The sequence below is a fragment of the Lepidochelys kempii genome, chromosome 3 (genome assembly GCF_965140265.1).
Source record: "Lepidochelys kempii isolate rLepKem1 chromosome 3, rLepKem1.hap2, whole genome shotgun sequence".
Classification (NCBI taxonomy): domain Eukaryota; kingdom Metazoa; phylum Chordata; order Testudines; family Cheloniidae; genus Lepidochelys; species Lepidochelys kempii.
Window position 1 is genome coordinate 124,911,924 of NC_133258.1, and position 27,348 is coordinate 124,939,271.

Genomic DNA, 27,348 nt, shown 5'->3' on the forward strand with positions numbered 1-27,348 from the left:
GACAGAGGCTAAGGTAGTGTCCATCTTTAAAAAAGGGAAGGAGGAGGATCTGGGGAACTATAGGCCAGTCAGCCTCACCTCAGTCCCTGGAAAAATCATGGAGCAGGTCCTCAAGGAATCAATTCTCAAGCACTTAGAGGAGAGAAAAGTGATCAGGAACAGTCAGCATGGATTCACCAAGGGCAAGTCATGCCTGACTAACCTAATTGCCTTCTATGATGAGATAACGGGCTCTGTCGATGAGGGGAAAGCGGTGGACATGTTATTCCTTGACTTTAGCAAAGCTTTTGACACGGTCTCCCACAGTATTCTTGCCAGCAAGTTAAAGAAGTATGGGCTGGATGAATGCACTATAAGGTGGACAGAAAGCTGGCTAGATCATTAGGCTTAACAGGTAGTGATCAATGGCTCCATGTCTAGTTGGCAGCCGGTATCAAGCGGAGTGCCCCAAGGGTCGGTCCTGGGGCCAGTTTTGTTCAGTATCTTCATTAATCGTCTGGAGGATGGCATGGATTGCACCCTCAGCAAGTTTGCAGATGACATTAAACTAGGAGGAGGAGAGGTAGATACATTGGATGGTAGGGATAGAATACAGAGGGACCTAAACAAATTAGAGGATTGGGCCAAAAGAAATCTGATGAGGTTCAAAAAGGACAAGTGCAGAGTCCTGCACTTAGGAAGGAAGAATCCCATGTACTGCTACAGACTAGGGACCGAGTGGCTAGGCAGCAGTTCTGCAGAAAAGGACCTAGGGTTCCGGTGGATGAGAAGCTGGATATGAGTCAACAGTGTGCCCTTGTTGCCAAGAAGGCTAACGGCATTTTGGGCTGTATAAGTAGGAGCATTGCCAGCAGATTGAGGGATGTGATCATTCCCCTCTATTCGGCATTGGTGATGGTGAAGCCTCATCTGGAGTACTGTGTCCATCCACACTACAAGAAGGATGTGGAAAAATTGGAAAGAGTCCAGAGGAGGGCAACAAAAATGATTAGGGGGCTGAAGCACATGACTTATGAGGAGAGGCTGAGGGAACTGGGATTGTCTAGTCTGTGGAAGAGAAGAATGAGGGGGGGATTTGATAGCTGCTTTAACTACCTGAAGGGGGGGTTCCAAAGAGGATGGATCTAGACTGTTCTCAGTGGTACCAGATGACAGAACAAGGAGTAATAGTCACAAGTTGCAATGGGGGAGGTTTAGGTTGGATGCTAGGAAAAACTTTTTCACTAGGAGGGTGGGGAAGCACTGGAATGGGTTACCTAGGGAGGTGGTGGAATCTCCTGTCTTAGAGGTTTTTAAGGTCAGGCTTGACAAAGCCCTGGCTGAGATGATTTAGTTGGGGATTAGGTCCTGCTTTGAGCAGGGGTTTGGACTAGATGACTTCCTGAGGTCCCTTCCAACCCTGATATTCTACGATTCTATGATCACCTAGTCTGACCTGTTGTATAACATAGACCATAGAACTGCCCCCAAAATAATTCCTAGACTGTATCTGTTAGAAAAAACATGTAATCTTGATTTAAAAATTATCAGTCTTAAAGACTCCACCATGAACCTTGGTACATTGTGCCAATGATTAATTACTCTCACCATTAAAAAACTATACCTTATTTCCAGTCAGGGGTAGCCTTGTTATCTAAGTGTTACACGGGTAAACTGTTTTGAAGTTCTGTAGTGTTCAAACTTACATGTCATCTCTTTCTGATATTTCAGTTGGTGATCCTTCACTTCCTATCCTACACTATTGTGCAATATATCTAGTCCTGTTAAAAAACTACCATGGTCAACCCCACAGACAGCTTTATGTCATCACGGGTCAAGTGATCCCTGTATATAATCTCTAAAAACGTCACATGGTCTCTCTGTATGAGCAAAGACACTGTATATAAAAAAGCTGGAATTCTCCAGGTGAGATTCCGTGCTGTACCTCTAAGGGGTGCAACACAGAATTCACAGCTCAGCACTGAAGCACTTTTGAAAATCCCACAAGCTGCTTAAGCACCTAACTCCCATTAATTTCAATGAGAGTTAGGGACCCTGCCACTTTTGAAAATCCCACTAGGCGCCTATCTGCATTTTTAGGTGCCTGAATATCTTTAAAAATCTGACCCTCGGTGACTTGTACAAGGTCACACAGGAACTCTGTATGGAACAGGGACTTAAATCCAGATCTCCCAAGCACTTAACTCAAATCGAAATGGAGACATCAAGCAGGATTCTTCACAAAATCCCATGCATTTTATGTCAACTATCTTGTGCCCATAATTTGTCACCTATTCCTTTCCCAAGCCAATCCATACGGCTAACAATAATTGTCAAGTGAGGTGATTATTTACTGTTTAGTCACTTTTACAACAGGCACCAATACAGGACTTTACCTGCCCTTAAAAGTGGGCATTGAGGGAAGGGTGGAATCTCCTTGGAAACTAGGCAAATCACGTTCAAGTTCCACTTTACTTTAATTAAGATTGATCTGATGATCTGTGGTATTTCTGGTCTGCCTATTCCCCACAGTATTTGGACACTGATGGTAATATTTTCAAAAGTGCCTAGCAGATGCTTGAAGTCCCTCTGGTACGAGTGAAAATTTTACCCCGAGACTTGGAAACTAGGGCTCTTTTCTGGACCCATAGTTTTGATTTATTGGTGCAAGATGCTGTTCGTGTAAAAACAGTGTAATTAGAGGTAGTTCTCTGTGAATAATGTACTGAATCAACAGCCATTTTCGCTGTATTCTCTCACGGGTGTTCAGGTGCTGTGACTGCAAAGATTACCTAGACCTTCCAGTAATCTTAGAACATAAAGGAAAATTACTTACCTGCTGTAATTCAGCTTTTCCAAAGGTGTCATTTGACTGGATTCCTATTGTTGGGTTTCAAGTTTCCAGTGTGAGACAAGAGGGCACTCTTGTTGTTCTCAACAGACTTTTGACTTTCAAGCACCAAGTGGTGTTCTGTGTACATATCAGACACCAGGACCTTCTAACATGTATCCCTTGGGTTTCTTCATGAGCAGGAAGCCAAGAGCTCCCTCATCTCCAAACAGTATTTATGCCTGATATAAACTTTCCTAAGACAAAATGAGCAGAAAGTTACTGAAATTCAGCTTCCCAACTCTGAGGGGAATGAAGGTGTGGGTGAGCAGTCAAGTAATATTTTCAGAGAAGCTCTCTGAAGATACCTGGGGAACTCCTGGCTCTGTTGAAGACACTGGTAGTTTTGTCAGACTTAAATGGCACCAAGATTTCATCCCCCATATTGACGTGGATACCTATATTGGAACCTGATCCCAAGTTCATGAAATGATCCCCCCCAGTAGCTTCAATGGGTTTTGCATCAGGGCCTTGGAAACTAAAATGTTCAAAGGAAGTATCCACAAAGCAGTACATTCTCTAACTTATAAGGGGGTAAGAAAAATTCAGAGGCATTTTTGTAAGTCTCAAGAAACCCCTTTCATCAAACAGGAGGTAAGAGTTGGAGAAAATATTACTGGGTGGGTAGCAAAGAGTCACTGGCATGCAATGTTCTCTGCAATGTAAGAGCAACTACATTGCCTGTACTGCAAGAAGGAAAACATGAAAAGAGCAAAGGACGTGCTCTATTGCCACCAATTTGAGAAGCTGGATCAAATAGTAACCAATTGGTCCAGAATACTAGTTCTTACCAACAATAAAAAAATTGGTGGAAAGGACCAGGTTAATAAAGAATTTGCAGAAACATTGTCCTTGTGCAAACGTGTTGGGATAGGGGAAAATGTCAAACTAGGATGAGAAAACCTTTGTCCTACACACAGGTCAAATCTCAGCACAGTTAATGTATTAGAACATTGGTCTTGAGGTTGAAACAATCCACAGTTAGATAAAAGGAGCTGAGTCTAGAAGGAAAAGGGAAGGGGTTTGTTTCCCTAAGGAATTCGGAAACAAACTTCAAAACACCCTAAGTGAAGGTGGAAAAAGACAAGCTACAATATGTCCAAAATAGCCTCTGAAATATCTCTGAAGGAGGCACTCAACTCCAGCACAGCATCAAAACTAACTGCATGAGTGAGAAAGACAATGCTCCTCCCCTCAGAAGAGCTGAGGCTGTTGATGTGCTCAGGACTGAGGAGTCCCATATGCCATATCAACACACCATAGCTGACAGAGAACTGAAATTCCCTTATCAACCCCGATTTCAAAGTCCTAGTTGGTTATGAAGTTGAAGGGCTAAGAAAGAAATCGGTTCTCCAAGCAATCTACTGGGAACAGGGCACTGAAAAAAGGATACAGAGCACTGTCCAAGTGGAACTGAGGTCTGCAGAACTGGACCTGGCCTCTATGGCAGCAGTTCCAGCAAGGAGCTCCTTTGACAAACTCAATAAAAAAAAAAAGGAACTGGAGGGGAACATTACACAGTTGGGATTTTCATGCTTTTTAAGTGTGTGGACCCAAATCATAATAGACATTGTTTCATGGATCATCTCCCTTTGATTCAGGACATCATGGATCTCCCTTCCCCCTCCACATACTATCAATCACATAAAATTCTTGTGCCAACTATAGCAATTGCTTACATGGAAAAATAACATAAAGAGATAATATATGTATTTGTATTAGTCATCTAATGCAAGGCAAGAGCTGAAAACAGAGGGAGCCAACAGCATCTGACCAGCCAGTTCTCCACTGATCACTAGTGAGTGCCCTGTGTTCAGTGGGTGGTCTTTTGAAAACTGTTCAGGAGGGCACTGAGGCACCTACTCTAATGTCTTGAAGGGTCAAAAACCATTGAGAGAGATGAGAGTTCCTGCCACTCATGCTGGAACTTTGCTACTTAAAAGTAAGAGTCCAGTCACCATGGTATCTTTAGATGTATTTTTATTATAGTGATCACCATTAAAAAGTCAATGTTTCCCCATAGCTACCCACCATTCTATACCCGAAATAACACATTTCCCTGCACATACAACAAGAAATCTCAGTTACTATGGGCGAATGTTGATTTTTAATGGCAGCTACAGATGAATCTCATTTTGACAGAAGCATATATAAAATCACCTGTTGTATTGAAATTAACTCATCCATGTTATTTTCTACAATTGTCAATACTACCTCACATGATCACATGCTAACCCAATAGAAGGCTCTTATGGAGCAAGGATTTGTTTGTATAGCATCAAGCAGAATCCCCGTCTGGAACGTCTGAGTACTACTGTTATATAAATAGTAATAAAAGGAGGAGTGGCAGAATTATAGGTACTGTAATAAGGTGCATTCATATGGTCTTTTTTTAAATCTGTAATTTTGTCTAGCCATTTCTACCGTGAGGTTTGTTTTAGCACACCTAGCTCTTCCTGGGAACAAACCTTTTCTCTCAGTTAGATGTACCTGTGTGGCTCATGAAAAACAGGGTTTGGAGCATAAGAGTTCTGAAGGAAACCCATGTAAAGAAACTATTCTAACAATACTAATTTTTTGCCCCCTTTCCTCCTCATCACTGTGCCTAGACAAAAAGGGCCACAAATCTTTTCAAGCAACATATATGTAGTTCCAAGGTGCTGGAAATAGATGGATTGTAAATGTACTCAATTAAATTTAATTGTGAACTAAAAAGGATAGCCCAGATCCTCAGCATGGAAATCAATGTAGCTCTGGCAATTTACACCAGCTGAGGATCTGATTGTAATTTTAATATTTAACATACAGCAAGACATATTTTGTTATAGAAAATAGCTGCAACAGCAGACGTTTGGAAAAATGCACCTTAACTGATAAGTTGTCACATGTACAGAAAATCAAATGTTGATCTTTTTCATGGAATCCATTGCCTTTTGTTCTTATTTCTCCTTGTATTTTACTTGTAGTGGATCAACAAACATACACACAGATCCACAAGAAGTCCCTCTCCCTCACTCACAACACCACCAAAAAATGAACATAGAAAATATTAAAAAACTCTGTATTCAGTAATATTCACACCAAAGTGTATGGATATGTATATATCCATTAAAATTATGAACATTTCTAAATATATTTTATGTATCATACATATATTTATATGTATAATTACATATCCACAGAAGTTATCTTGCTGTGCTAAAGCCAGCAATTAAAGCAGAAACAGGTTTCACAACAGGACACCCATATATGCATATGTACTGGCTGTTTGGTTTGTTAATTTATTTACAGCTTAACTATATCATAATAAATGATTACTGCTCTATTGTACAAACATAATAGTAAAGGTTGTTTGTTTTTTAAATACAAAGACTGCAAATGAATACATGAAAAAATACACACCATGTACAGTATTTATAATTTATAAATGCAAAGGTAAGACCTCTTTAAATTATTGCACTTGCATTTTTTTTTACAAAGAAGATAGTTTATATGTGTCATATATATAAAATCAATTTTTCAGCTCACTAGATGTCATAAAGTTGAATGTTGTTATCTTGAAGTTTTTTCTTCTTCACAGAACTGCCCCCCCATCCCTTGAATTTTGAATATACATGGATCTACTCTACAAACCAGTTTGATCTACCCTGCAAACCGGTTGATTACTAACTTTTTCAGTTTTTGACAGAGCATACACCCAAATTACAATCGAGCACAGTTTTTGGTCAGCAAGCAGACAAAAAATAGTTGTGATGTGCCTTTGCTAGATTGGGATACATAACCTAAAATTTGAATATGAGTATCCTTATAGGAGAGTATAGAAAGTCACTTACTCTCCTTAGAATGAACAATTTACTGCACCATTTCACAGAATGGCAACTATATTACAGTGTTTTAGGCAAATGCATTTCTTCAAGAAGGTTGCAACTGTCTGAACAGGTAAGGGACTTGAGTATTTCTTTTAGATAAATAATGCTCTATGTTGCCCTTACAATTTTAACACTAAGTGGCCTGAACACAGTAACAGCAAGAGACTGATTAGCTAGTACAAATATTTCTACTTCGAAATTTGCAATCCATACAGATTATTTAAAACACACCTAAGTACTGTGTACTGCGTGCCATATGAAAATGTAAGTGCCACACTGCATGCCTCCGAGAATCTAATTAACATATTTGAGAATGTGCTCCCATTTAAAAAAAAGCAGTACATTATTCTAATGTAATGCTTCTACCATGCTACAATTTATAACAGTGTAGCTGCAATGTGCTGACCCATTACAGTAGAATATTGCACTATCTGACAAAAATTCTTAATGTGATTACCGCAGTAATGGAGTTTCCAGCAAAGCTTTTATAGAATATACAGTATATTAAGTGAAAGCTAAAATGGCTAATACCATCCTGTGCCAACCACTTTTCACAGGTTGGCTATGTTTTCCGTATTCATTATGTTCCAGGTATTGTTTCAAGATGCATCAGCAGGAGCTATGGCTGAATATGCATCCTTCTCAAATTCAGCTTCTTACACCTACTCAAAAGAATGCTCAAATATGGCTTGAAATAGTCCCTTTTTTCTATTGTTTTGTTTAGAAGGGAAAAGATCATTAAAACTTTAATAAAAACAGTGCTCTTTTGGGAATAAAAACTATACATTTTACAAGACTTCTAGGAAAAATGTCTGTGCCAATTTTTTAAAAGTTCTTATTCATTTTGTGTGACTACATTTTTAAAGAGACAAAAACTCAGCTGACATTTGACCACAAAAATGGTTGTGTCAGATGTTTAGTTGTTCTATTTGCCAGCACAAGTATAAATTTTTGGACAACCAAATATTCAACATGGACCTGAGTCATGACATTCAAATGCAGACTCGAACTTCTTCTTAGATTAGGGTTTTCAGTTCTGGGATACTGATTTGGGTTTACTTCTGTCAAACACCTGGATGCCTAAAATTGCCCTCACTAAATTAGTCTATAGGACAAATAGATGCAACTTAGAAAATTTTGCCCATTAAGACTATTATTTTTGTTGTTGCCTAAAATATAGGTAGGCTTTGTCCGTATGGTTTTACTCTTTTCCCCTGTCTTACTCCGGAGGAGAAGAAAGGGGGTGGGGGGACTGTATTAACTCTAATGGAACTTTAACAAACTATTTTAAGTGGTTCAGGTTACTCAAAATGTCAAGTACCAATATGGTTGTCTCATCACATTAATAGAACTATTTATTGCAACTTTGCTTAATTCGTTAGGGAAATATTTAAAGCACCTATATGATACTGCCAAGCATTTTCAGTGACGACTCATGATTTAGTTAATTTAGATTTTACAGTCACTGACTGGAAATCAGACAAACTTTCTGTGAAATGAATATAGCATGTGACAAGGAATATTTTGCAACACTGACAAGACCAGCAAATAGAGGGAGAAGGGGACAGTAATAACAGACATGCTTGAGCCATGAAAGAGATTTTCAATATGAGTTGTTTTGGGTATCTCACAGATATACAGACAGACTGTATTTGAGGCCACCACTGTGAAGTTTCTACATAAATCAGTAACTCTGTGTCCCAAGTTCTTTGCTTGCAGTCACGCAGGCTGCGTATGAATTGCGTTATTTAAACCAGAACTGATAAGGAATAAAGTAGAGGACACACTTACGTCGATCTTGTTTGTTTAGTTTGATAAAATTGCATCCTTATAATTTTTTTTCATTCCCAAAAAATTCACTGGTGACTATGCAGAGAATAACAGCATTTAGTATTGGCAAAGCAAATTGAGCGTTGCATGGATGTTGCTAGACATCCTTTGTCCCCTGTATGATTCAGATCTGAACTTCAAATAAAAAGATTTGATCAAGATACCCCAAATCTAACCCTACATGGTATTTTATGTACTGCAAAGGCTTATGTATACGTTATGTGATTACAGATCACAAACATATACTGGTTTGTGCTCAACCAGAACAGAAGGCAAAGCTCTTCAGGGACCCAGACATTTTAATAAAAACAAATAATAAGATGCATGCTTATTAGATCAATACAGTTCAGTAAACAAGAGATACTACCTATTGCCTTTAACTGCTGACCGTACTACTTCTTTGTATTTATACTACACGGTAGTGCTGTCACTGAACCACTTCAAGACTTGCCTATCTGCAAGCAGGTAAGAAGAGTTGATTAATAGAACGTAGGCGCGGTGGCGCAGATTACACAAATGCAGGGTTGCTACCGACCGGGGTATAGACAAAATGTACTATATACTGAAAGTTTATTTTATTTTTAAAAAGAAAGATTCAGGGTCAAATTCTGTATATTGAAAGTACACCCTTTGCAACCACATTAAAATCAAAAGGGTTGCATAGAGCATAAGGCCCAAAACTGCAAACTGTTATACATGTGCTTAATGTTAAGCACATGCATAATTGTTTGCAGGATCAGAGCCCTATATCAGCACAGAATTTCTTCCACAGAGTTTCAGTTTTCTGAATCAGTTATTTTTCTGCTTATTTAGGTAGCTCTAAACTTGGAAATGTTTGCTGAACTAGAAAAAAAAGCAAACATAAAAAAGGTAAATGGCTTCCCTTTTTTTTTTTTTTTGTAGTAGAAAACATACAGTACTGGTGAGCAACATAAAAGCTAGTCAAAGAAAAATACTTTCCTTTTATTGTGATGGTACCGCAGTAATGCCTAGTATACCTGACTTTTCTGACAAGGCTCCTACTTCCAGCAGAAAGTATTGTATGTTAAACATGTCTCTCTAATATTTTCTAAAATATGACTCACCACGAAAAATACTAGCATGACCACTTGACATATAGCTAGCTCGGCAGGCAGATCTCTGCTATTACATTCAAACTTTAGCCCGTCATTTTAGTCAATGTTGATAAAAAGGTCCAGCCTGAAATTATATAAGCCTGCATCTTTCCTTACTGGAGATAAATATCCAGTACTTCCAGTGTATGAATGGATGAGCTCTCTAGCTTTTCACATAATTACAAAAAACCGAAACACAGCCAGTGCTTTCAACATTTAACTTGAGAAATAAAACAGTTGCTCTGTGATACCTAATAGAATTTTTGGAGCCTTGAACCTAGAAGTTGATTTTCCTTCTGTCTGCAGCAAGATAATTCAAGTACTGTAACTTCAGTAAAAGTTACAGCTCCAGAGGTTTTCTGCTAAATTTCAAACTGATTACCAGTAGATCACACATAAACATTCACAATAGCAATGTGTAAAATGTTCTATTTATAGCCAAGAACTCCCAAGTGACACTGGTGTTAAATCCAGCCACAGTACAATATAATAAAAGTACCATTGAAACCCTTACTAGAAAGATACAATTTTAAAAGTACCCCCTAATATTTTTCCCTTCAGTTTTGAATTAAGGCCTCAGCAATGTAGCCCATGAGAAAAGGCCAGTCTTTTATATTCACATGTCATAAGTTTGCTTTGACAGCTGATTCTGAAGCAACTGAGTTGTCAGTCTCTCTCTGGTTATGTTGTGTCACTGATGTTAGACAGGAGACTGGTGGACAGTCACCTAGCTGAGGTAACTCTGTAGGTATTACCTCCACAGGCAGATCTGCTTCTCAGCATCTGTAGCTTTTTTTTTCCTTTCCAAAAAAGAAAAAAAACCAAACCAAACAAAAAATGAACAAAGGAGAGATGCCTTAGAGTTAAAGCAATTTGTCACGGCTGTTTAGTCATCAATCTTCACAGGAAGTGAATCTGAGGTCTGGGGATCATGTGATTGGGACGGAATCCATAATGAAGTTTCCTCTCCTTGTGTCAATTTCTCCCATTGTTTGAGATTTTCCCTGGAGATGCAAAAAGAGCAAAGCCTGTATATAAATTTAACAGTTCTTTCCTAATAAGTTCTGCTACATTATACCAACAGAAGTAGCTTTATGGAGTACATAACACTGGTCTATAATAAAGTTTTTCTTACTACTGTATTTATTTCATCTTATTTCTTTCTGTCAACACCACATTTTTAATCTTGATGCCTATTTTAGGGAAGTATATGCTGGCTATTGCCAGGATCCTGTGTGTTCTGCAATTCAACAGCTGCCAATTTGCCACAGAATTCACCCCTTGCTAAAGAATTGTGCTAAGGAACCTGCTTCCATTTCTTATAAAAATTGAATTTCTAATCCTCATCATTGCAGAGATGTCTTTGAAAGCATGACGTAATGCCGTGATGCCTGCTCAAGGCTGCAGAGAAACTGAAACAATAGCTTTTGAGAGATGTGACCTGTCCCATACCTCACTCAGGGAATCATGGACTTTGTGGCAGCCTAATTTGTTGTTTTTCCAGGATGCCACAGAATTCAGCATTCTTGCCATGCCATTTGCCTCTATGGAAGCCCACAATTCTTCATGAAGTCCTCTCTCCATTTAGAGCAGTAAGACAATACAATTCTGCTGGCCAAAGTAGCTAATGATATTTTAGATATTAGGATTATTGTATTAGTCAGTCTTCTCCAAAGCAAAGGGCCTTCGAATAAGGGGGGGTGTTCTTGTCTGATATTCTCCTTCCTAGAGGAAGAGAGTGCTCATTACCTTAGAGCCTGGCCTACCCTATCTTTCAAGTCTCCAAACTTTGGTTTTACAAATCATAAAAGTGTCAAATAACAAAGTTGTACAGGGAGATTTTGGAAAATCAGTAAAGTACCTGAAACCACTATTGCTTATTGCTAAAAGCAGCCAAGTTAGCAGGCCGTAAATTGGCCGTGCAGCAACCTCAGCTTAACCAAGGCAGGAGGGGAGGGGGTTTTGGGTGCCACAGAAAGGGCAGCTTGACCCCACGTCCTTCCTGACAAAAACTGTGTTGAAGTTGCGGATACATGCATTTTAGAAGAGCAGGATGTGCCACAGGAATGTCCATTAGGGCTTCAAGGCTGCAAACTCTGGGAAAATACCCACACCTGATTAATCAATAATCAGAAAGAAACCTCTTGCTTGACCGTTGAAACTGCTTGGTTAACAAGTTTTCTTTAAGTGACATGTCATTGTATTATTAATGTATAAATAAGGGGGAAAAGTTTGAGGTAATGGGACTGCATTCCTCCTCTGAATGCGTCTTGTGTTCCCCACTGGCAGACAGGCTGCTGCTGTGCCACTCGAGAGTCACACTCAGCTTTGGTAATTATCGAGGGTTGGGGGTGTTTTACTAACCTGTGGCGGACGTGTGTAAGTGCTTGAGACTAAGTAAAGTTTAGCTTTAAGTGAAAGCACTCCTGTGTTGTCCTGTTTGTGCCAGCCATCTATCGGTCGGACAGCCGTGTCTCCCCTGATTTATTTCCTGACACCACCCCGCACAGAGCAAAAGTTACCAAGAGCTTTGGGTTGAAAAAACCCCGGGTAACACAGCTGCTTACAGCTTAAGTATCTGAATGGAATATGGAGCCAGAGTTTCACGTGGTGTAAACTTGTATCACTCCAAGGACTTAAATTGGATTATGTCAATTTATATCGCAGTGGATCTAGCGAGTCCATGATATTTACATATGGTCAAAATCGACCATTCAGTTTTCAAATGCAGAGTAAAGGACAGCCATACTATCTGAGCTTTAACAAATTCACTCCATTCTGTCCTACCAAGTGTCTAGTTATGTAGACAGACTCTCAGACAGATGTCTGCAGTGAAGGAATAGGAATACAGTAACTCCTCACTTAAAGTCTTCCCAGTTAACGGTGTTTTACTGTTACATTGCTGATCAATTAGGGAACACACTTGTTTAAAGTTGCGCAATGCTCCCTTATAACGTTGTTTGGCAGCTGCCTGCTTTGTTCACTGCTTGCAGAAAGAGCAGCATTGGAGCTCCTGGTGGGGGGCTTGGAACCAGGGTGGACCGGCAGCCCCCCACTCCCCTAAGTTCTCTGTGTCTGGACAGTTCAGCTGTCCCTCCCTCACTGCCTTGTGCTGCTCCTGCCCTCTTCCTTGGACCTGCCCCTGGGAGCCTCCTGCTTGCTGTGCAAGGGCAGGGCGGGGGGGGGGGGGCAAAGAGGGGTGTTAATGTCAGGGTGTCCCTCTTGCCCCCCCCCACTTTATCCATCTCCATAGAGCAGGGCGGTGACACGACAGGACTTAGGAGGGAGGGAGCTTGATGGCAGCAGCTGCTGTCTCAACTTGCTGATCTACTTAAAAGGGCAATGTACTTAGAGTGGGGTCAGCCTACTTAAAGGGGCAATGCGCATCTCTCTCTCACGCACGTGTGTGTGTCTCTCTCTCTCTGCCATGATGTTTTTGATAAGCCTAAAATTTTGAAAAGTTTTGGGACAACCCAAAAAAGGGTTTTTTTTGGAACTTCTGACAATTATATGCTGTGCAACCTTATGCATCTTATTTACCCTCCCTAATCCTTAATTTCCATATCTCTAAAATGATGATAATAATGCTCAACTACTTCACACAAGTATTGTGAGGCTATGTACATATTTGTAAAATAAGTGCAAAACATAATTAAGGCCAGTCACGTGACTGAGGAGTTCCTGGCTTCCAGTCCTGAGGTTAATCCATCAATCATGTGGCCTCTAAGAAGACTTCTTTCCCACCTACTTCATAATGAAAATATTTAAGAACATATTTTTGAGCAAAAGTGGATTTCTGATTTCAAAGACATCCAGCTAATGGGAAATATTTCATGAAGAAATTCATCTGGAGTTTTCATAAATGTAAAACATTTTGAGGAAGTTGAATACTTTTTTTTAATTTAAAAAAAAACCAAAAAAAAAAAAACAACCAAGACAGCATAATTGAGAAAAATTGTGATGGGAACCAGCTCTGCTACAGAATATGCAATTTGTCTTTAGGCCACAGTGGACCAGCCAGCCAACATCTAGCTTTCAGCTGTTGATATTACTGGATGACTATTTTGTACTTCCTGCGTGGGGTAGATTACTAATCTAGCAATTAGCAAGGTTGCAAGATCGCACAAGCTACCTCTACAAGACAGCTGACTGATTCACAGTCAATTAAGACTGTTTACAAGTAGTTTTATAGGGAACTTTAAGTGAACTAATTTTTTTTTTTTTAAATTCTCAGGATTAGCTTTGGTCTTTTGTTTCTAGCATTAGGAAGGGAGTCTGGAGCCTCCAACACCGAAGGGAATGAGACATAAGGTTCCACTGAGGGAAACTCAGTGTAATAACAAAAACTATGTTAAAGCAGATAGGAACATCTGGAATAGGCAGAAGTAGGTCTTGCTGCCACAGTTACATTTAGGCAATTGGTGGGCTTACATCTGATATGTAGAAAAGGAGAGAATGCAGAGGAAAAAAGGTATGTGCATGCATGGGTGGGAAAGAGTCAGGAATAGCCTCCATCACAATGAGATCTAGAAGTGGTAGTATTTATTTTATTTAGCATTTGCATATTTGCTGAGCCAAGCAATGTGGCCAAGTGGCGCTCTCGGAGCCCATCAATGAATTTAGTTAGCGGGCACTACTCAGTAATGGATATAACTGCTTGATCTGTGCCACAGCTGCAGCTTGCATTGTCTCGAAGATCCCAGTGGTGCTGGTTGGCTGCACAGAGGCCTTGCCCAATCCTGGATCGACTAAGAAGGACCCACTGATGACATGGCAGGTCGAAGCTGGGTGGGTGAGCAGGAGGGTCTGTGATGAGGAACTGATTGGTGGTTGGTGTTAAGCACCAGTCTTCCCGCCACAGGGATTCTGCTGTCATGTCCTGACGTAGCAGCCTCGACCACGGTGAGTGTCATAATGAAAGACATGTAGCTAGTGGGCTAAAAAGGGCGTTGAACAAGGGCAAGTTTGGATTGGCACGTCCCTTCTCAAGCAGTTTGCCAGCTGCAATCTCCCTCCTGACGTAAGGGGGGATCAATGTGGCTCAGAATTGGAAGCTATGGAAGATGAGTCAGTCAGACGGTTCCTGTGATAATGTGTATTGTTGAGCTGATTTGCATGTCAACAAGTTTGGTGTTCCCTGACCGACTCCATACTGGCACACAGTATTCTGCTATTGAGTATGAGATGGCAAGGGCTGAGGTCCTTAGGGTTGGAGCATCTGCTCCGCATGAAGAACCTGCCAATTTGCTGAGAAGGTTGTTGTGTGTCTTGACCTTGTTGTATCTTGCTCAGGTGGCTTTTGCAGGTCAGTGTTCGGTCAAGGGTCATGCCTAAATAAATTGGGTAAGCTTCATGCTTCCGCCTCTGGACATTTATTATGATGTTTAGTTCCCTCTTAGTGTTTGCATGGTGGAAGTGGTATGTGCTAGAGACTGTCCTGCTGGTGCCATGTCTTGAAGTAGTTAGCCAGCTTTGCAATGTTATCACTTCTTCAACTCAGAGAAAGTCGGAGCCTACAGCCCACAGCAAATGCTGTCTACAAAGATGAACTTCTGTGACTGGATTGGTGGCAAGTCACTGATGTATAGGTTGAACAAGGTTAGGCTAGAACAGACCCCTGGGGTAACCTGGCTAAAACAGACCCCTGGGTGGCAATGGATCAGCATTCTCATTGCACCACCGGTCAGTACCCAGTACAGTCCAGGGAAGCTAATGATCCTCCTAGCAAACCAAATTCCGCAAGTTCATACTTGAAGAATCCCAGTATCGCCACTTCCCGTAACCCTAAGAAATGGTAGTGTCACAATGTAAACAGTGTGTGTTTGTACCCACACCACGTCTCACACACACACACGCATGTAGCTAAAAGCCTGTGCTTCACCTATGTGTGGCAGTTGGGCCAAGTAAGCCACCATCTGAGTATTCGTGTCATATAACCAATGGAACTGTTGTATGCAAATGCTGTAGAGCAAGGGTGGTGATTTGTTGACTTACCTCTGAAATCACGTTAGTTCTAGGTCTGTTGGCATGGCATAGATACTTACCTTGCTGTCACACGGATATAATCTGCAAAGTCAAAGTGGCTGAGAACTTAAAAATTGGATGATAACAGACTGTGTATCCCAGTGATGACTGAACCTGGTGATATTCTGAATTAAAAGAGCTTTCAGCCGAGCTTGTAGCTGTTTCCATCACTTCACGCTGACTCAGACGTTGTAGGCTTCAGAGTGACAGTTCTGGAATCTTATTTTATTTATACTACGTATACACAAACACACACACTTCTGGACCTCAAATGTATATTTTAGATGGAGGAGTGGATGGACAGAGAGAGAGAGAGAGAGGATTTCCTTCTATTTACTTTACACTGCCACTGTACCCAGAAAAGAAAATGCTAGTGGTTTAAAGATCTGAAGAACGAAGAGAGTACTCTGATCTGCCACATAGGAGAGAGAGACATGTCTGTTAAACTAGAATACAGGAACACAACCAGAAGAAAAGGAATAGGAGAGAGATGAGGAGACAGTAAAAGCACAGAAGAAAAAGGCATTTTAATTCCCAGTAGTTATGCAAGTAAAATGGAGGCATGAAGCAGACAGTGGGAAGTTGAGTTGTACTAGGCTAGATGGAGGCAGTTAACTGAGGACACATTACGGATGGACCTGTTTGTCTACAGGTAGTTTTGACATTAAATAGATTTTAATAGCTGCATCGATGGACCTGTGTTGGCTGAACCTACCCAATAATCCCTGCCTCCAGGTGTTGGATGCACTTGCTAGAGAAGAACATTTATGTTTGTCTACATGCAATATTTGGAATTTAGAGGCATATATTTCTAGACAGATATATGTAGTGGGACACACTCTCACTCAGCCAAGATATATGCTGTGCAAAAACTTGCACTGCTACTCACCTGCATGCCCGGAGTAGTGGCCCAGCAGGAGGGAAGATCTGTGTGAGTGTGGTGTAACATGGGATGGCTACAGCATTGTAGAATCCAATCTGTGAAAAACAGTGGAAAAAATATTGACAGGAGCCAAATTATGACACAGTTAACTGCAAAAGAGCCCCAAACTAATCTATTTACTTACTTATTTTACAATTTACTGACTTACAACCTATCTTACTGTTCTGTACTGCTGCCCATCTCCACAGCATCTGAGCACCATCAAAGTGAACTCAGTAGCAGTCAGCTCTCCCTTTTGGGGGTAAAACATACTGCTTGAGGTAGGTTTTCTCTTTGAACTTTGTTGGCTGGTTGATTTGTTCATTTTGGGGGTTGGAGGCATGTGGGAGGATGGGACTGTCCATGTTCGGAGTGTCATTCTTATGGTGGAAAGGCTTTTCAAAGCGGAAAATATTGCAGTGTTCCACAAAGATGGGTCAGATTCTGGATTTGACTTATGTCCTCTGGAATTTTAATTCACACTTGGATTCTCTGGATGTTCTAAGGATATGGTATACTGGGGAAATTTTCTAAAAATGTCTCTTGTTTCTAAATACTGGTTTAGCTCTACCTGTGGGGCCCCTCAGTAGATGGCTCAACTGACATTTTTAATGCTGTGTCTCAGAACGCTGCTTAGAGCAGGTCTAGTCAACACAGTGTTAAAGGTGCCACTAGCCCATCTAGGGTAGGGCTCCTAACGTTGCTACCTTTGGTGTACCTGAATTGGTGTTAATGGCAGGACATTTTCTGAAAACGGCCCTAGTACAGGCAGGGCTAAGGGGCCAAATTCAGCCCTGCTGTAACTTCACTGATTTAAATGTAGTGTTTGCTTACACTATACATTTAAATTTGTCCCCCTCCTATCGCCTCTCACTTTAAAAAAAAAAAAATCCCCACAGCTTTAGTAGAGGACCACACGCTAGCCAGTCTAGTGCAAGAATATCCACAGTGTGGGCTACCAGTCTTTTTTTCTGATATATAGTTTTAAATGTATTTTAGTGAAATAGCATACTGTACCATGATCACAGGGTTGACATGTAAACCCCTTTTTATCTACTGACATATTAGACCTTATCCACATCTTAAAAAGCAAATCCTACCTCTGCCTCCACAGATGCAGAGGTTCCCTCTGCAATGGAAGTGGAGTGTAAATAGGTGTGTTTGGTGCTCTACAACAGATAGGAGATACAGTCCCTGTCCTCAGATTCTTACAGTCTAGGCTACAGAACATATGACATGACTGACAGAGAGGCTGCAGTTGGTAAGGGGGCAGGGCTGCAGCAAGAGGAGGGAGGTTTAAACATCACAAGGGAGCTCACTATTTTAAACTGTATGTTTTATATGCACAACATGGGTTTTTTTAAAGATGTTTGTAATTAATTTTTATTTTATTTTAAGAACTGACAGACTGCTACAGACCTGTCACAAATTCTAAAGGAAATATCTGCTTAACCTATCAGTATTAATACCATGTCAAAAAAGTGAGAGGTTTTGCCAAAATTAAACACATCTGGGATTTACATCATAGAATCCTATCACTGAAACCACAGTACTTAAAAATAAAATAAAATATTATGGTTTGAGCCGTATTAATTAGACCATTTTCATTTAAAAAATACACAACAAACTGGACAAACTCTGAGAGGGTCAAAAAGAGGTAGGGTGGAAAAATGAATAAAACCAGTTAATCCATGACAATTCCTTGAGATAGTTTCCACTTCTGACCAGGAGCTTTAAATTTTAGATTTTTTTTATTTTAAAAAGGGCATGGATTCCCCAAACTAACATTCCAGTTCTCATCCTCTCAACCATACGTCTGCATTTTAAGGGCAGATTGTGGCTAGATTAAAGAATTTCATATAGTTCCTCTTTAATTCTGTTTTATAAGTACATGAATATGTAAAAGATTGCAGAAAAACTTTCAAAAGCACCAAGGTGACTTGGGCGCTTAAGTCTCATTGACCTTCAGTGACACACAGGCTCCTCAGTGCCTAAGTCCCTTTTTAAAATGAAATTTAGGCATTTCTGAAAAAGTTACCCAATGTTTTTCCATTTATTAATAACCAACATGTTAAAACCATCACTCGCTTTCATAAACAAGGCTTTTAACTTTCAGAGAATAAAATTTAAAACAACTCTATTTCAGTTTTGCTGCATAAGAAAAAAATTATTTTATTTTCCTACCTGAAAATCCTATTTCTGAGAAAAGCTGTCTTTAATCTGAAGTGTGCGTGCAGCTCTTTCTTCCCTCCCTTCATTACTACGGCTGCATTAGTCTGCTTATCAACAGGGCTTGCTGCTCAATGCATAATTGTGGCAATCACGCATCTGTTCAATGGACCTCAAAAATCTTACTCTTCCAGGTGGGAGTGGAATTCTTCTGAGTGAGAGCTTTGAATCTGCCCTCTCCAAGCAGCTGATTAAAAAGAGCTAAGGTCTAGAGGAAGTAGAGCTGCAACACACTATATTTCAGGACAGCATGAAATAGCATGCTCTTGTTCCAACAATGTCTCTGAGGAGGATGTTTTCAGTTGCCATTTTTAAAATCAGCTATGGGTTTGTATGTAAAGTATGGAATTTGGCATGACAACTCACAGGTCAAAAAATTATCACATGCCTTGCTAGAGGCTAATATCATATCCCCTTATCAGGTTTTACTTGTGTGTATCTTACAGCAACTATAAAACATTTAATTTTAGATAGCCCATACTTGGCCTTGAGGGACCTCATCCTTCTTGTCTCTGTCCATCATAGGTATAGGTTGAATACCTATCTTCCTCATTTCATCACCCTGAAAAGAGAAAGAAAAAAGGGTAATGTACTCCCCAAATAACTAAGGACATTCAGAAGGAAAAATCAAGATTTCTTAAATCAAAAAGTGTTTCAAAAGGTGTTTCTGGTTTATATTATTTTTAATCTGAGTATTTAGAATTCAACATACCATACGGGAACAACTGAAGATACAATCTCAGAAAACTGTACAAGGACTCCTTTCATAGCATGATACACTCAAATGGTAATGCAAGCAATAACTCCTAGAAACTAAACACAACTGTGATATATTTTTGTGTATTTAATTTTGTTTTAGATGGGCCTATCCAAGGTTGAAGCACTTGTACAGAGTAAAAATAACAGATCAATATAAAGATTTACCTGTCCTCCCCACAATCAACCTCATTTCTCTCAAAATGTGTCACCAATGCCTCATAAAATAATGATCTGCTTTGACAAGTTATCCCACATCCCTCAACTCACTCATTCAGCAAAAGCCCAAGAGATGAATCTTGCAGCATGCCCTGAAGGTCAGCTGATCTAGGCAATTTTGGACCAACGGTAAGGAGTACATTTCTCAGTATAGGGCACCTCGCAGAAAGTATCTTGCCAATCAGACACCTCTTTTAAAAACAGATGGTGCTAGCCACGTGCTTGTGCTCATCACAAGTGCTGCAGTATTACATGGTGAAAGAGGCAGACTTTCAGGTATATGGGAGCCACACCTTTTATAGGGCAAAACCATCACCTTAAATTCTACCTGGGAACTAAAGAGAACCCAGTGCACCCTGCTGATCACCACAATAATGTAGTCAAGTTGCCCAATGGTCTTAAAACATAACAGCATGTTTAGAACACCGCAAAAGTGTGATCTAAGAAACATATAGATGCAATAAGATTAGTTTTGGCAACAGCCAGTACTTGAACATCCAGGAATAGTAGAGAACCTAATGTGACCTTCATACTGAAAAACTGAGTAATAAATGTTCTAGAAACTACCTCATTAAGTTGCTGATATAATCTGTGCTTGTTTCAGACCTCTACTGTATTAATAAAAGGCAAATAATTTGAAAAGCAGGTACTGTTCTGCACACTGTAAGAGAAACACACCTTACAGTACATACTGCTCTCTAATGGCAGATGTAAGCGCAAATCTGGTTACGAGTGAGGTTTCCATATGCACACTTCTGGCAAATATGGTCAGTGTTTAACTCAGATATACATATATATGGATCTTTGTTTACACGTTTTTGTCTGTTTGTATATCTTGTTCGGGCAGTCCAGTCCAGTCTTCCTAGCCATTTCTACAAACCAGAACAGTAATTGAAATTAGCATGAGGTGAGATGAACAAGTTGAACCAGCAGAGTCCAAATAACTTAGATAATATATGCAGGTATGAAGGAGGTGGAGAGAATTATTGATCTGCAGGGTTCCTAGAAATCTGTTTGCCATGGAAAAATGCAGAATTTGTGTTTTTACATTAAAAGAAAAGGAGGACTTGTGGCACCTTAGAGACTAACCAATTTATTTGAGCATGAGCTTTCGTGAGCTACAGCTCACTTCATCAGCTGTAGCTCACGAAAGCTCATGCTCAAATAAATTGGTTAGTCTCTAAGGTGCCACAAGTCCTCCTTTTCTTTTTGCGAATACAGACTAACACGGCTGTTCCTCTGAAACCTGTTTTTACATTGAATCTTTAGTTTTTACATTTTGTGGGGAAAAAAACAAAAAACAAATAACTAAATTTTACTGAAAGTATCAGTGTCACTTATTCAACGAGTACAACCTCCCGCTCTTGTGGCTGATTTTTTAATTTGCTGACCACCCCAGCCGCTATCAGCCCTGGGCAGCTGGTGGTTTGATTAATACAGAAAGCCAGATAATGGAGGCTTGGATAAACAGGGTTCTATTGTACATTGCTAAACATACTCCAATAAACTGCTTCTGGAGTATAGAGGCTACTCAACGGCATATCAGGATTCAATTTTAATGCATCTCAAATTTCACTTTAGTCTCCAGGACTAATTCAGAAAGTGAGTAATGTTAATATAAAAGCAATTTTTATTTTATTTTTTGTGCTTTTCAAAAAAAAATCTGAAAATATAGAATACAGACATAGAAGTATTTGGTATATGTAAGAAATACAAATTGCAATTCTATTATTTTTATATTATAATGATTGATGGCACTGGTAGGCTTTGAACTTGCTTAAAAATTGTAAATATATCAATAAAACATTATGTTCAACTGATACCTATATATAGATGTATGTTCCTATTTAACACTTACACAAAGTGAATAACATTTTAAACATACTAGTATTATTAATACTTGTATTCAATATATTGAAAGTAGCTATTAATCTCATATGCAGTTTGTAAGCAAATGGCTTTTCCACTCATCTCTGAGAACTGTACAGACAACAGCTAGATCTTGTCCAAACTTACCCTATTACCCCAGTTTAGCATTATTGCTAACTTAAGTAACAACAAAACATATGGTGGAATGCAGTCTACATTTTCTACTGAGTTTGGCTGTTCTTATGGTTTCCCCTGCAGGATACATCTGTACCTGCCCCTAGTTTCCTCTGCTTCAGAGGAACCTTCAGATCCTTTTATGTTCCTGAGGTAGCACTTGCCTGTACTGCCTGCTAGGACAGGGTGAGGCACCAGAATAAATGCATCTCCTACCACCTGCCACCCCCTCAGATGATCCTTTTCTGAAAAGTGATCCAGTAAAATATTATTGCAGGGCTCTGTGTTTATTGTCAATAGTTTCCAAAGAAAATTTCCTTCATTTACAAGTAAAGAGATGTTTCTCTTAGACACATCCTGGTATTAGGGAGTCGAGTTAAAGTTTTTCCTTCTGGCACATCCTCACCAGTCAAACACTCTGCAGGGCAAATTTTGTCCTTAATCTCACCTTTATTACTGATTAGAAAAAAAAACCCCAACTTGACTCTCCCCTTCCACGTTGGGTTTACAGCTCTGGCAGTTACAATTGAGGTCTTTATACTTGTAAGCAAAGCAAATTTGCTACAGAATCACTGAGATACAATAAAACAATAACCAAATCATTCACATTTTGAATTCCAGAAGAAACATGCAGTAGACAAGAAACAAACAAAATCCATGAAAAATCCATGCAACATCAACTCTGTGAGCCTGATTCTCGCCTCACACCATTGTAGATCACGAGTAACTCCACTGAAGTTAACAGACACACACCTAGTATATAAGAGAAAGGAATCAGGCCCTACAACTTACACATGCAACATCAGTTCAAAATATACAACAGATCTTCTGAAACTGAAACTGGAGAATTGTAGGATAGTTCTTGTTTTAGTTTTTTAGCCCATATTCTCATCTTTGTTCATCTAAACCATTGTCCATTAAATGGGAAATTATCAATCTGTTTAGGCTCTAAAAATATTTTCTTCAAAAGGTTTCAGAGTAACAGCCGTGTTAGTCTGTATTCGCAAAAAGAAAAGGAGTACTAGTGGCACCTTAGAGACTAACCAATTTATTTGAGCATAAGCTTTCGTGAGCTACAGCTCACTTCATCGGATCCGATGAAGTGAGCTGTAGCTCACGAAAGCTTATGCTCAAATAAATTGGTTAGTCTCTAAGGTGCCACTAGTACTCCTTTTCTTTCTTCAAAAGGAAGCTAAATCCAGTGCAACATTCTTTGAATAATACCTTACATTCACTTTATCAGTCATCCTCCCCCCTCTTGTTTTTTTGAACTATTGTAACAGTATTTGGGTTCTCATTTATCTAAGCACAGGACATAATTGTACAAGTACAACTATGTTCCATGTATAGATTCTCATTACATCGTCTTTGTAAAGGGAGCTTTGTGGCTTATTACAAGGCTACCATCACAAACAGCTAGGTCTACTTTAGAGAATTCCCACTAGTGACCTGAAAATCATACAGATTTTCTTCTCTTTCGTCTTGTTATCCATTAAATCACTTTCTATTTTGATGAGATAGATGCCTTCTAAATATAAATCTTTTATTTTGGGAAAACAATATACTTCTTGCTTGCAAGTTGATGACAAATCCCCATACTAATTTAGATGCTCAAATGCTTTCCAGGGAGCTTACAATACCTCTGCATGCATACATGAATATATTTCAAGACATATGTGGTAATTAATCTATTGAAAACTGTTCTAGATCAACCTACTGTTGTGTTCCTTTCTCTCATTTATCTGAATATTTTCCATATGTAGAACAAATGTAAGAGACATATACATACCTCAGCCCAGAACTCTGCATATATATCATTAGCTGTCAATCTGGTAACTGGCCACAACTTTGTTACAGAACATAGATCACACGCTGTCATCATCAGACCAATCATACGATCCCTAGAATACAAGAATATGAAATTTGTTATTTAGATAAAGCTTTATGTTATTGTGTTTTGAAGCTTTTTGTGTGTCCTGTCATATATATGTCCAACAACAAACAAAAAGTACAGATTCTACAAAATACCTCCCACATAACTCCACCATCCCCCTTTGATATTAGCTCATTGATATTTCATCAAATGAATCATATTAGTAACATATCACTCTTATTCAGTTCAGTAGCTTATACTATTGAAAAATGGCTCAATTCAAGAGCAGCCAAGTGAAAACTTTGATGGCTGACCCAAGCAAGTGTAAATAAATGTAGTGTTTCAAGGAAGATCATGCTATAATTGATTTATAGCATACATTATCCACTTTTGAGAAAAATTATGTCCCGTGATTTATACCTGTTGTATTTGTGAAGTTTTTAAGCAATTATTATATCTGACTTGGTACTATACTAAAACGTCCCTTTGTATTTTAACGATTATATGATCCTAGTCTGTTTTGAACATGTGTTAGTTGTAAATTAGAATTTTGTTTGTGTTAATAGCCTGTCTTTTTATTATAAGGTAGATTAATTTAGGGCCATACATATAACGTGTAGGAAATATGAGCAAAATGAAGATCTTTCATAATTATGCAGAGATATAAAAATTAAGTAGTCCAAGGATATCAGTGGTCAGATATTTTCATTTTTAAACAGTAATATATGTGCCCACTCTCGTGTGAGTAAGTTTAGCCCAGAGCTCATTTTCTATTGTTAATTTACATAATGGCATGTCTACTCTTGGAAATTTATCAAAATATCTGTTTTGTAATAATTATTTCAGAATTGCTATTTTGGTAAATTTCCAAGCCCTAAGAAGGACTTTTCAGTTCTTGGGACATTCTCAGGGTTGCCATCAGGAGGGTAAATCCACTCTTGTTGCTTTCAAAGTGGGCTTGGGAAGCAATGGGGATAGAGGAACTTGTTGCTTTCCTTGAGTTTCAAGATACTACAATGATGGGTGCTATAAGAAACAGCCAAGGTGGAAATATTTTTATTCTTTACATGGTCAGGACGCTTGTTCCAGAGTGTTTTCCATTCAAGTACCAGTTTTGCCCCAATGTAAGACATACAGAGGGACTGAAAACTGGTCAAACTGGGATTTTCCACAGGAAACTCACTCTCTCGCTCAATCATTTTGAAAAGTTTTGTCATACTGTGCTACTTTGGTTTGGAGGGGTGGAATGTGTCTGTGTGGTGCTTTGGGTTTGTTTGTTTTTAATAGGTATTTGGGCCTTTGTAATTTACAGGTATTTGTAATTAAGGACATATGTTGGAATTGCACATCTGAATTGAGAATTTATGGCAAATATATATCATAAATGTTTAATGTAATTATTGCTAATGACAATTAAAAAGTTATAAAGCACAAAAACATGAATAATTTGAAACACCCTGTATTACCCGAAACCAATTCAGAGAGTTAACTGATTAGAATCTGAGATACTAGGAGAAAGTAGGGGCTAAAATATTTAAATACCTTTTTACATGTCACAAAAATGCTGCACACTCATATTGTGATAAGTAATGTTCATTCTGTTGTATCCTCTCATACATGATTAAAAATACTTAATTAAAAAACTGCATCTATCCTATTTTGTTTTATCCATAAATTTTAAATTTCAAATGTTAATGCAAAAATGCTTTGAGTATACATTTCTGAGTTTAGTTATGTTGAAAGGTACTTGTGATCTTTTGTGCTTTCAGCTGACCAAATTCTGAAGTACTTGGCTCAAGAGTCCATTCTCCCCTATACCAAATATTTTAATATGGTGTAGCGGTAGTGCTCCGATTTTTATTTTGGCAGGGATGAAAAAACATCCCATACAATCTCTGTGTTTTGCATGCCCAAAAGTAATACATACATAGATTTAATCCAACTCACTCTGTCAAGCAAAACCTTAATAGTGACCTCAGCAATCTTAAAGCAGAGTAAATGGACTGTGTGGCAGTCAGATGTGTCTATCTGTTGATTCAAGAGAGTATGAGATCACTATCAAGATTTGGCATGACAGACCAAGCTGGGTGAAGCTGGGATATGTACTGCTTTTCAGTATGTGCTGGAGGTAGAATAAATGCCTTATAAAATGTGATGCAGATTATGTGAAAGTGGCAAAAGACATTGGAGACTTTTCCCTTAATTCTTATTTTCATGCTTTCAAGGATTTAGGTAGGTGAGGTGAATCCTGGTGCAAATTAGGTTTTGTTTAGGCATGCAAGTGTGAATGTATATTCTAAAACCAGGTGTTTCTGTGGTCTAAATCTCAAGGATAAGGGGGCTGATTCTCCTCTCACTAACCCCGGGTTTCCAACCAGTAAAACTCTACTGATGTCAGTGCAGCTATTCATTATTTACACTGGCATGGGAGGAGAATCAGGCCTTAGGGCTAAAAGTATTTTTATATTAACTGTGTGAATAGGTAATCCCCGTTAAAAGGATTAATTGATTTTAACTAGAGTCGGCTCAGGCACTTAGGCCCTGATCCTGCAAACACTTATGTATGTGCATAATTTCACAAATATGCATAATCCCCTTGAAGTCAATGAGACAGGTGTAAAGTTAAGCATGTGTGTAAGAATTTGCAGAACTGGGGCCTGAGTTACTAATGAACTCCTCAATAGGAACAGTTTGAAAGCAATGAAATGTCAGTGTGATAGATTTAAACATACAATATCTGAACACTGTAAATTGTCCTTTTATAGCTGGAATACTATATTTGTGCATCCATATTTGCTCGTAGAGCTTACTCTGTGTAAAGAACAAGATATTGTGTGCATGGTAAAAGTTCTCATCTTAATTCTTCTTTGTTGTCATTTGCAGAAACAAGGTTCTTTCTTCAAGTTATGAATGTTTGCTTGTTTGCTTTACCTATGTGCTTGGTTTTTAAGGTTTAAGGCTCCTGTCTGATGCAGTTCTTCCAGCTGTTTTCTGTTTCCAAAGTACAGGGCAAGATCTGTGGCAATGATGGCTTTGCGGATGATCTCCAGGACCTGCTCGTACTCGCTGGAGCTCAGTTTGGAGAAGATATTGTGACCTTCCAGCTACAAAAAAATAAAACCAATAAAAAGCACAAGCTCTAATTTTGAGATGATTCATGGAGGACAGGTCCATCAAGGCTATTAGCCAGGATGGGCAGGAATGGTGTCCCAACCTCTGTTTGCCAGAAGCTGGGAATGAACAACAGAGGATGGATCACTTGATGATTACCTGTTCTGTTCATTCCCTCTGGGGCACCTGTCACTGGCCTCTGTTGGATGACAGGATACTGGGCTAGATGGACCCTTGGTCTGACCCAGTAGGGCCATTCTTATGTTCTTCTTATTCCTATATTTATCAGTTTATAACAGTTTTACAGCCCACTAAGGATTTTTGTATTTTGTAAATGAAACCATGAACAGCATGAAACATGCTTTGATATTTTCTTTTTAAAAGGTTAACATGGAGCTGTTGCTATGATTGAAATGCTGCTCTGTGTTTAGGACTCAAAGACATGCCGTCTCTCACAATACTCAGATCATAGATCCCTATTTTTTGCC

At 39.1% G+C, this 27,348-nt stretch overlaps 1 protein-coding gene across 6 annotated transcripts in view; it reads right to left on the reverse strand.

The window, feature by feature from the left end:
* Positions 1-4,832: 4,832 nt before the first annotated feature.
* The window catches only part of PDE10A (phosphodiesterase 10A), a 574,288-nt gene continuing 551,772 nt past the window's right edge, over positions 4,833-27,348 (reverse strand). For all 6 annotated transcript variants that reach the window (XM_073337886.1, XM_073337884.1, XM_073337888.1 and 3 more), the window contains 5 exons: positions 26,681-26,853; positions 23,666-23,777; positions 19,340-19,420; positions 16,597-16,685; positions 4,833-10,687 (listed from right to left, as the gene is read on the reverse strand). In XM_073337886.1, the coding sequence (XP_073193987.1) occupies positions 10,570-10,687; positions 16,597-16,685; positions 19,340-19,420; positions 23,666-23,777; positions 26,681-26,853 (573 nt within the window). In that variant the 3' untranslated portion in view covers positions 4,833-10,569. The remainder of the gene's footprint in view (positions 10,688-16,596; positions 16,686-19,339; positions 19,421-23,665; positions 23,778-26,680; positions 26,854-27,348) is intronic.